At 43.6% G+C, this 12,777-nt stretch overlaps 1 protein-coding gene across 1 annotated transcript in view; it reads left to right on the top strand.

Annotated features, from left to right (window-relative positions):
* Positions 1–12,400, top strand: part of LOC120559070 (macrophage mannose receptor 1-like) — a 30,423-nt gene extending 18,023 nt beyond the window's left edge. Inside the window, exons 7-12 of the mRNA XM_039800490.1 lie at positions 539–657; positions 5,542–5,729; positions 7,320–7,539; positions 8,529–8,867; positions 9,170–9,264; positions 11,739–12,400. Of these exons, the coding sequence (XP_039656424.1) occupies positions 539–657; positions 5,542–5,729; positions 7,320–7,539; positions 8,529–8,867; positions 9,170–9,264; positions 11,739–11,873 (1,096 nt within the window). The 3' untranslated portion in view covers positions 11,874–12,400. The remainder of the gene's footprint in view (positions 1–538; positions 658–5,541; positions 5,730–7,319; positions 7,540–8,528; positions 8,868–9,169; positions 9,265–11,738) is intronic.
* The last annotated feature ends 377 nt before the right edge of the window (positions 12,401–12,777 follow it).

Genomic DNA, 12,777 nt, shown 5'->3' with positions numbered 1-12,777 from the left:
AGTGTAGATTTTCAGTTTTGACCGGGAGGACGATGCACGGTCAAATGGAAGACAACACCAGGGTTAAGTCAAATAAAAGTATCTTAGTTGCTTCTCCTGAGTGTCTCCATTTAGCAGCTGAATTTTTACATCATTTCTTTTAAAATGAAAAAAAGACTGAAAAAAAAGACAAAAACGTCAAAAAAAGGAACAAAAAGTAAAAGAAAAATATAAAAAAAGAAGCTAAAATGTCAACAAAAAAAACATCAGAAAAATGTGACAAAGAAAGTACAAAAATATGTCAACAAAAAATAAAAACTACTACTCCTCCATCACATGTGTTCTCAGCTTCGTGTGGCTGCAGTCAGACATGAGGACGCCTCGTCATGTTGGAACCATAAAACCAAACGTCAAAAATAGAAATGAATAAACTCTATTCAGTTCAGAATAAACAAACATGTACACACGTCATGTTGGCCTATAAACTTGATACACAATGTATGGTTCCCGGGAACATCTTTGCATGAGAGAGCAGTAAGGAGGTTAATGAATAACGGAGAAAGTCAGTTCACCAGCTGCTCATCTGCAGTCAGACCCAGACGGAGAGGACCAGAGGAGAGACGAGGATGGAGAGACTTCTTCTGACCATCATCATCATCATCATCATCGCTGGGGCAGGTAAGGCTTCATATAGATTTAATAATTAGTTATTCACATGTTTATGTTCATGTGAAATATAAATGTTTGAGTTCTGACTTTAATCTCGGAAGTCAAATCAAATGATGATGTGGCCCTAATCCTCTTCTGTAGTTTATGTATATTATGTATATTATGTAGCATTTGTATATAACATGTCTCTCTGTGTGTGTATTATGTAGTATTTGTATATAACATGTCCCTGTGTGTATTTATGTAGTATATGTATAAAACATGTCTCTTTGTGTATGTACAGTCTAACTTTAATGTAAAATGATTATTTGCATTAATTAGTGAGTAGAGTCAGGGATTCTCCAACTGATTTAAAAAGGAAAGGAAAGGAAAGATTTGATTAAAAAATATATCAGCTGTTACACCTGAACACCAGACACACACACACACACACACAGAGACACATACATACACAAAGAGACACATACACACAGAGGCACTCACAGACATACACACACACATGCACTGACACACAGACACAGAGTCACACACACACACACACAAACAGACAGAGACACAGAGAGACACACACACACAGAAACACACACACATACACACAAACAAAAACACACACACACACACACAGACACACACACAGAGGCACTCACAGACACATACACACAAAAAAAAACACACACACGCACACACACAGACACACACACAGAGAGGCACTCAAAGACACACACACACACACACATACACAGACACACACAGACACAGAAACACACACACACACAAACAGACAGAGACACACAGAGAGACACACAAACACACAAACACATACACACACACACACACACTCACACACAGACACACACATATACACACAAACAAAAACACACACGCACATACACACACACAGTGGCACTCACACACACACACACACACAGACATAAACAGACACACACAGACACAGAGAGACACACACACACACACAGACACAAACACAAACAGACACACACACACACACACACACACACACACACACACATACACGCACAGACTCACACATACAGACACACACACACACATACACGCACAGACTCACACATACAGACACACACACACAGACAGACACACACATATATACACATAAACAAAACACACTGCACACACACACACACACACACACAGACACAGAGACACACACACACAGACAGAGACACACACACACAGAGACACACAAACACACACAAACACACACACAGACACACACACACACACACATACACAAACACACACAGACACAAACACACAGACACACAGACACACACTAACACAAACAGACACACATACACACACACACATACACACACACAGACAAACATAAACACACACACACAGACACAGGCACAGAGACACACACACACAGAAGCACTCACAGACACACACACACACATACAGACACACACACACACACAGAGACACACAAACACACACAAACACACACACAGACACACACACACAGAAACACACACACATACACAAACACACACAGACAAACACACATACACACAGACACACACACTAACACAAACAGACACACATACACACACAGACACACACACACACATACACACACAGACAAACATAAACACACACACACACACACACAGAAGCACTCACAGCACACACACACACATACACAGACACACACAGACACAGAGACACACACACACACACAAACACAGACACACATACACACACAGTCACACACATACAATGACACACACACACACAGACACACACATATACACAAAAACAAAAACACACACGCACACACACACACAGAGACACACAAACACACACAGACATAAACACAACAGACACACAGACACACAAACACAAATAGACACACATACACACACAGACACACACGCATACACACACACTCACATATACAGAGACACACCCAGACACACAAACACACACACACAGACACAGGCACAGAGACACACACACACAGACAGAGACACACAAAAACACAGAAAAACACACATACACATACACACGCACACACACACACAGACACATAAACACACACACACACACACACAGACACAGGCACAGAGAGACACACACACACAAACAGACAGAGACACAGAGAGACACACAAACACACAAACATACACACACGTACACAAACACACACAGGCACACATACAAAAGGCACACACACACAACCACACACAGACACACAGACACACAAACACATACACACACACACAGACACACACATATACACACAAACAAAAACACACACGCACATGCACATACACAAACACACACACAGAGGCACTCACAGACACAGCACACACGCATACACAGACACAGAGACACACACACACAAACACAGACACACATACACACACAGACACACAGACACACACACACATACACACACACACTCACAAATACACAGACACACACAAACACATATAACACACAAACAAAAACACACACGCACACACACAGACACACACAGAGGAACTGACAGACACACACACACATAAACACAGAGAGACACACACACACACACACAAACACACACCAACAGACACACACACACAGACACACACACACATACACAAACACACAGACACAAACACACACACACACACAGACATACACACACATACACACAAACAGACGCACATACACACACAGACACACACACAAACACAAACAGACACACATACACTCACACAGACACACACACATACACACAGAGGCACACACAGACACACACACACACATACACACACACACAGAGAGAGACACAAACACACACAAACACACACACACACAGACACAAACACACACAGACACACAGACAAACATACACACAGACATACACACACAGACACACATACACACAGACAGACACACACACAAACACACACACACATACAGACACACAGACACACACAGACACACACAGGTTTGTGGCACTATCTTTGTGGGGACCCATCATTTACATAATGCACTCCCTAGCCACTTACCCTAACCTTAACCATCATAACTACAGACACACACACACACACACACACACACACATACATACAAACACACACACACACACACAGGCACACAGTCACACAGACACACAGACACACACACACACAGACACACACACACAGATAGGCACTCACAGAGACACACACACACACAGAGGCACTCACAGACACACACACACATACACATACACAGACACACACAGGCACAGAGAGACACACACACACACAAACAGACAGAGACACACAGGGAGACACACAAACACACAAACACATACACACAGACACACACACACAAACACACACACGTACAGACACACACAGACACACACAGGTTTGTGGCACTATCTTTGTGGGGACACATCATTTACATAACACACAACACAAACACACACACACACACAGACACATACAAACACACACACACACACACAGGCATACAGTCACACACACACACACAGACACACAAACATACACACACACAGACACACACACACACACACACAGAGAGGCACTCACAGACACACATACACAGACACACACAGACACAGAGAGACACACACACACACAAACAGACAGAGACACACCGGGAGACACACAAACACATACACACACACAAACACACACGCACACACACACACAGACACACACACAAACAGACACACATACACACACAGACACACAGACACACACATACACACACACTCACACATACACAGATAGAGACACACACACACACACACACACACAGAGAGACACACACAAACACAACACACACACAAACACACACACACACACAAACACACACACACACACACACAGACACACACACAAACACACAACAACAAAAACACACAGACACACACACACACACACACACACACACAAATACACAAACACAACAACACAGACACACACACACACACAACAACACAAATCACAAACAGACACACATACACACACACACACCACACATACACAGACACAACAGAGAAGACACAAGACACACAAACACACAGAAACACACACACACAGACACACCCACACACACAAACACAAACAGACACACATACACACAGCACACACACACACAAACACACACACACACACAAACACAAAAAGACACACATACACACACACACTCACACATACACAGACACACAAACACACACACACAAACACAAACACACACACACACACAGACACACAGGTCTGTTTCACTATCTTTGTGAGGACCCATCATTGACATAATGCATTCCCTAACCCTAACCCCTAACCCTACCTTAACCTTAACCATCACAACTAAATGTCTAACCTTAACCCTTACCCTAACCTTAACCATCACAACTAAATGCCTAACCTTAACCCTTACCCTAACCATAACCATCACAACTAAATGCCTATCCTTAACCCTTACCCTAACCATAACCATCACAACTAAATGCCTATCCTTAACCCTTACCCTAACCATAACCATCACAACTAAATGCCTAACCTTAACCCTAACCCTCACCCTAACTATAACCTAATTCTATCCCTAATCCTAAAACCAAGTCTTAACCCTCAAACAGCCCTTTAAATTTGTGGAGTCCAGCATTTTGGCCCCAAAAGCTGTCGGGACCCCACCAGTATACTGGACTCCCGGTTTATGGACCCCACGATTACAGTTAAAGAAAACCACACACACACACAACACACACACACACACACACACACACACACACACACACAGAGGCACTCTAACACCAGCAACTCACTGGTTGTTGGTGTAACTGAAATATAAAATGGTGCATTAATATAGTATACAGTATTAAATCTGCTCGTGTGTGTGTCCCTACAGGGCTGAGTGCTGTCTCATCAGCTGCTGGACTTCAGTACTACTTGTTTTACGACAGAAAGAACTTTACTGAAGCCCAAAGATACTGCAGAGAGAAGCACAAAGACCTGGTCACTGTAGACAGCATGGAGGTTATGAAGATCCTGAACAACACGGCAGATTTAGACATGTTCTACTCCAACAACAGCTACGTGAGTTCACTTTTCTCTCTTTCATCTCAAAGTCTTTCTGACACAAGGTTTGAAACCCTCCATAGTAACTAATTACTAAATGTAGAGCAGTAAAAAGTAGAATATTCATCTTTGAAATGTAGTAGAGTAGAAGTCTGAAGTCCATCCATCTTCGTCCACTTATCCGGGGTTGGGTCGTGGGGGCAGCAGCTACAGCAGGAGACCCCAAAACTTCCCCTTTCCCGAGCCACATTAACCAGCTCTGACTGGGGGAACCAGAGGCGTTCCCGGCCAGGTTGGAGATATAATCCCTCCAACCTAGTCCTGGGTCTTCCCCAAGACCTACCCCAGCTGGATGGGCCTCCACCTAGTCCTCGGTCTTCCCCGAGACCTCCACCTAGTCCTGGGTCTTCCCGGCGGGCCTCCTCCCAGCTGGATGCGCTGGAACACCTCCCTAGGGGAGGCCAGGGGGCATCCTTATCAGATGCCCCGAAGCACCTCAACTGGCTCCTCAAGTGACTGAGCTTCTCACCCCTATCTCTAAGGGAGATGCCAGCCTCCTGAGGAAACCCATTTGGCCGGTTGTACCCTTAATCTCGTTCTTTCAGTCATGACCATGGGTGAGGGTAGGATTATATTTTGGGGCATTTTTAGGTCTTTATTTCATGATGAAGACATGAAAGGAGAGAGAGAGGGGGAATGACATGGAAGTGACCGGTACATCAAGAGCTTTGCCTTCTGGCTCAGCTCTCTTGTCGTATTACCGGGCGCGATAAAGTGAGTGTAATACCGACTCCTGATTCTCCGACCAATCTCCCGCTCCATTGTCCCCTCACTCGCAAACAAGACCCCAAGGTATCTGAACTCCTTCACTTGGGGTAAGGACTCATTCCCTACCTGGAGTAGGCACTCCATCGGTTTCCTGCTGAGAACCATGGCCTCAGATTTAGACCTGAGACGCTTCACACTCGGCGAACCGATCCAGTGAGTGCTGAAGGTCACAGGCCGATGATGCCATCAGGACCACATAGAATAGAATATCTTTATTGTCATTGTTACAGATACAACAAAATTAAGTGCAGTCCTTGTCAGTGCCAAACATCTATGAGGTAATATATACCATAATAAATACAAAGTAAAAAAAAAGCTACTACTGCAAACATATTATATTAATGATAAAACACATGGGAGCACACACAGGCATCCACATTTAAAAATTGCACATAGCCCTATTGAGGTAAATTAGTGGTAGGAACTATACTTTAGCAGCATTATTCAATGCACTTATGGCTGTTGGATAGAAGCTGTTTAGTAGTCTCTGGAAAGAGCAGCGATGAAATCCCCAGCCCACCCGAACTGCAACCCCTCCCACCCCTGACTACACCTTGATATCCTCATAAATATTACAAACAGGATTGGTGACAAGGTGCAGCCCTGGCGGAGGCCAACCCTCACCTGAAACGAGTCCGACCTACTGCCGAGAACCCGGACACAGCTCTCGCTTTGGTGCGTTACAGAGATTGGATGGCCCTGAAAGAAAAACATATGGTCTTCAACAAAAAGCTTGAGCAGAGTCTAATTCTTTATATCACAATCAAATATTGCTTTCAGAGAGCCTGGACAGGACTGTATCATCTCCCCAACCCCTGGAGGTGGTCACTGTCGGACACAAGTTTCTACAAACCCGGGGAGACGGAGTTCAGACAATGGGCGTCTGGACAACCAGACGCTCGATACAGTGATAAAACCTGCACAGGGATGGGTCCTGATGGACTCTGGTTCAACGACGATTGTAACAGTAGGCCGTATACAGTCTGCGCAGATGTCAGAGGTGAGAATATTAACTAGTGAAGTCTCCCTTCTCTGCTTCTCTCTGTCTCTTTGTTTTCATTATTCAGGCCTCTGTAGTATCAGTCAGTCACTCTGACGAAAAGCAGCTTTCACACAGGTTAGTGCCGTTCAAAGAGCTTCACAGCTGACTGAGCAGCAGATAATAAGACGGCAGGAATGAGAGTGAATGTGTGTGTGTGTGTGTGTTTGTGCATGTATGTGCGCTCACACACACGTGTGTGTGTGTGTGTGTGTGTGTGTATGTGTATGTGTATGTGTATGTTTGTGTGTGTGTGTGTGTGTGTGTGTGTTTGTGCATGTGTGTGTCTGTGTACATTTGTATGTCAGGAGAGCACAATAGTTTGATATATTGCAGGTCTCTTCTGTGTGTGTGTGTGTGTGTGTGTGTGTGTGTGTGTGTGTTGTGTGTGTGTGTGTGTGTGTGTGTGTGTGTGTGTGTGTGTGTGTGTGTGTGTGTGTGTATGTGTTTGGGTGCATTTCCATGTGCACAATAATGTGATCCATTACATGAGGTAGCTCTCAGCTGCTGTTTATATGAATGTGTGTATGTGGGGGTGGAGTTTGCGAAGAGTGTCATCGGGAACCACCCATGTTATTTTTGGTTAATTTGGTTGAATGAAACCCATATTTCTGCTAAAGAAACTTTGAAAACGGGTCAAATTTGACTTGTGCATGTTCACGTGCACACATCTTACAATATAAACAGAACATGTGTGTTTAATAATCCTGGGAAAATATTCATATGCAAAAAAACAACAATATAATCTTATTTTTTAGATTGTTTGGTAGATTTAAGGACATTTCGTATTAAAGTGGAGAGACTGTTGGTAAATAAATGTATTCATTAGTTTATTGATTTGTTTTTTATATCTCAGTGGATTTATATTATAAAGACATGAATCACAGATGTGGATGGATGGGAGGTTGTATGTTATGCTGTTTCTACACTTCTCTGTGCTTCATTTTCAGGGTCAGATGTGACTTTTGTCCTCATCAAAACCTTTATGACATGGCCTGAAGCCCAGAGCTACTGCAGAGCTCACCACACAGACCTGCCCAGTGTGAGAAACATGGCAGAGAACCAGAAGGTACAGGCGGTGGTTGGACTAAACTTGGTCTGGATCGGCCTTTTCAGAGACTCCTGGAAGTGGTCAGATGGAAGTAACTCCTCATTCAGCTTCTGGAAGAACGGCCAACCTGATTACAACAACGGGAACGAGACTTGTGTGGCTGCAGACTTCAGCCAATCAGGAGCCTGGGAGGAGTGGCCCTGTGACATGGAGAGAGCGTTCATTTGCTACGGTCCAGGTGAGTGCTAACCCGGGATTCAAACAGCTTTTACATTTAGATTCAGGTTTACTTTAGCATCACATGAGAATTACACAAAAACAAGAGAAAACATCAGGTTGTGGAGAGTAAATGTGAACATGATGATGTGGATCATTTCCATGGAATAGTTAGTAAAGTTAGCATGCAGTGGTGATCAGCTGCAGATGATAAGTTTGTGTTGAATCTATTATTTAAACTGATGATGAGGAATGAACAGGATGCTGATTATTATCCACACAGAAATGTTTGAACTCATAAAGTTTGTTTTGCTTTTTACAAAGTGGTGTCAAACAAAGTGATGATGAAAGTGAAGTTTGAGAACAAGAAGAATCTGAATCTGACTGACCCTGCTGTGATGGAGGCCATGTTGAAGCAGGTAAATCATATTTTATACTTTTATACTAAAACAGAACAACCAAATGACTCTTTAATGCAAATGAAACTTAGGACTAATTATGTATCTTCACAGCTTCTATCTGACACCAAACCCACCAGAAACATTAACAAATACAATCCAGCTATCTGAGAAAAGTATGAACAAGAGAAGAAAGTATATATGACGCCAGAGCAGGGGGAATGAGAGGGGGAAACGTCAGAGCAGGGGGAATGAGAGGGGGAAACACCAGAGCAGGGGAAATGAGAAGGGGAAACACCAGAGCAGGGGGAATGAGAAGGGGAAACACCAGAGCAGGGGGAATGAGAGGGGGAAACGCCAGAGCAGGGGGAATGAGAAGGGGAAACGCCAGAGCAGGGGGAATGAGAGGGGAAACACCAGAGCAGGGGGAATGAGAGGGGAAACACCAGAGCAGGGGGAATGAGAGGGGGAACGCCAGGGAAGGGGGAAAACACCAGAGCAGGGGAATGAGAGGGGGAACACGAGAGCAGGGGAATGAGAGGGGGGCAACGAGCAGGGGGAATGAGAGGGGGAAACACCAGAGCAGGGGGAATGAGAGGGGAAACACCAGAGCAGGGGGAATGAGAGGGGAAACGCCAGAGCAGGGGAATGAGAGGGGGAAACACCAGAGCAGGGGGAATGAGAAGGGGAAACACCAGAGCAGGGGGAATGAGAGAGAGGGGGGGAGGGGTGCCAGAGCAGGGGGAATGAGAGGGGGGAATGTGTTAGAAGTTTTCCGTAAAGCAGCAGAGTTTAGTAATATTAATGATAAGAATGAAAACGAATAAAGACTGTTTGAGAATTAAACCAAAGTCTGGTCTTTGAGCATTTATTATATTTTGCAAAATGGAGGAATACAGATTCAAAGGTACAATCAGCACGTCTGAAATTGCATTTTTGACTCCTAGTCTAAACATTACACATTATATAGGAGAAAAGAACATCGTAAAGCCATCCTCCCTCCGTCATCCTCTGTGCTGTCATTTGGTCACATACCATAATCAATTCTAGTTAGGGGCCGTCCACACGGAAACGTTTTTTTGTGCAAACGCACATGTTTTGCATCGTTTGGGCCGACCGTCCAGACGAATCCTGCAAACGCACTGCCTGAAAACGCACTTTTTTGAAACCAGGTCTCAGGGTGAAAAAATCCGAAAACTGCTCTCGTTTGGCTTCGTATGGATGGTGAATACGGATTCGTATCGATGATGTCATCGCCACACCCCTCTTTTACACCCTCTCCCACGGCCGCTGACGCACACAACTGCGTTGAAGCTAAGCGAGCATGTCCCATCTCCATGGTTACACCAGCTCACTTCATCTAAACACTGTGTCTCTGCTCCCTGACCCTTCCCTCTGGATTCTACACAAGATATATTGCTAACGTTATGTAGCTAACGTTAATCATCGCTAAAGTAGCTGACCGCTCCAGCAGCGAAGTAACGTTAACGTTAGCTGCTATGGCTATCTGTTTATAAAGTGGAAGTAGACAATTTATCAACTAGCTAGCTAATCTGTCTGCTTATAAACTCCTTGAACGGATTATAGTAACTTTTACCACGGCTTATCGTAGAAAGGCTACTGCAAGAAAAACGTATAGATTATTAAAAAGACATCATTCATGGATCATTGATGTTTGTTTGACTGCCGATGTTAGCGAGCTAACGTTAGCGCGCTACTAGCGCGCTGCAATCATGCAAAATAAAAAGTAATCCAACAGCACATTATACAATGTAAACAAAGACACGTTTTCTTGCGGCAGCCTTTATAAAATGAGCAGTGGTGGTGAAAGGTATTATAGTCCACGGATGTATTAAGAGAACGTTATAATCTAGTCATGTCATGATGGGAAGTGGAAGTGACTATGCTCTTCTTCTCCGTTTTTGGTGAATTTCTGTAGCAGAAACAGCGCCGCCTATAGGCCTGGAATATGAAGTAGCGTGTTGAGTCATTTACAAGTGGATTCGTTTGGACGCAACTTTTCTTGAAACGAATCCAGGGAAGACGGGTAAAAAAAAGATCGTTTTGGTAGTGTGGACGGGGCCTTAGTTTACAACCCCCCTTGCTATTGTTCGACAGGGAGAACACGTAGTTCTCACTGTCGTAAGCAGTCATCGGCCTTCTTCACTTGTTATCTAAGAACACAGATAACAACGTGAGGAAGCTTCAGGCTGGTTAAAGCAACATAACTCTACTCTGCTATAGTTGAGGGCTGCAGCTGTTTCCCCTCTGATGCTTTAAAAGTCCACAGGAAGGAACAGGATTTTGTGGAGGTTTAAAACAATCTTTAAATTAATGGTTAACATCATTAAACAAATGGTTAAAATTAAATTTGCCACCACAGGAACATAGCAGAAGATATTCCTTTTTAAACCAACAACAGCGATGTAAATGTAGCCTGACAGTGCAGGATGTGATGAGTCTCTCTGTGAGTGATGATAGGTTTTGTGTCTCAGCTGAAACAGAAGCTGAGGGCCCAGGGGCTGGACGACAACATCAAGCTGAGCTGGAGGAAGCAGGCCGATGGAAAAGTCTTCCACAAGGAAGACAAGAAGACCAACAAGAGGAGGAGGAAGAGGGAGGAGCTGTAATGTTGAGTTGCTGCGTCTGCTTTCATCAGAGAAAAGTCTGGTTCTTTGCAAGCAGAAATACTAAAAATATTCACAGCTTCTAGCTTCTCAAACATGAAGATTTGATCATTTTTTTGTTATGTTTGGTGATAAACTTAATATATTTGAGCTTTAGACTGTTGTTAGAATAAATCAAGACTTTAGTATTTATCTGATTTGTCAGCTTTGGGGAAATATAACCAACATGTTTTACTGATAGTTAGCTACATTAGCATAGTCATGATTTTGGACATCAGAAGCATAAATACTAAATATATTCACAGCTTCTAGCTTCTCAAACATGAAGATTTTCTTTTTCATATTTGATGATAAAGTTAATATACTTGGGCTTCAGACTTTAGTATTTATCTGATTTATCAGCTTTGGGGAAATATAACCGACATGTTTTACTGACTTTTGATTCAGGTTGTGGTGGAGATGTTTTAACATTAAAGGAACACGCCGACTTATTGGGACTTTAGCTTATTCACCGTAACCCCCAGAGTAAGACAAGTCCATACATACCCTTCTCGTGTCCGTGTGTGCTGTAACTCTGTCTGACGCCCCCAGCATTAGCCTAGCCTAGCACAGATCCTGCAGGTAACTGGTTCCAACTAGCCTACTGCTCCGAATAAGTGACAAAATAACACCAACATGCGTCACAGCGTGTACAAAGAACAACATAACATGACACACAGCCATCTTCTAACCGTAAACAAACTGGGAACTACATTCATTCTGCTACTTGGGCGGAGTGATTTGCTTTGCAGCAAGCCTTTCTGAGAATATAGTTCCCGGATTGTTTATGATTAGAAGATGACTGTGTCTCATGTTACGTTGTTTTTTTGTATGTAAATAGTAGATGTGGGAATCACCAGAGGCCTCA

The sequence above is a fragment of the Perca fluviatilis genome, chromosome 5 (assembly GCF_010015445.1).
Source record: "Perca fluviatilis chromosome 5, GENO_Pfluv_1.0, whole genome shotgun sequence".
Lineage (NCBI taxonomy): Eukaryota > Metazoa > Chordata > Actinopteri > Perciformes > Percidae > Perca > Perca fluviatilis.
Note: the sequence above shows the minus strand (reverse complement) of the source record. Positions and strands in the feature narration are given on the sequence as shown.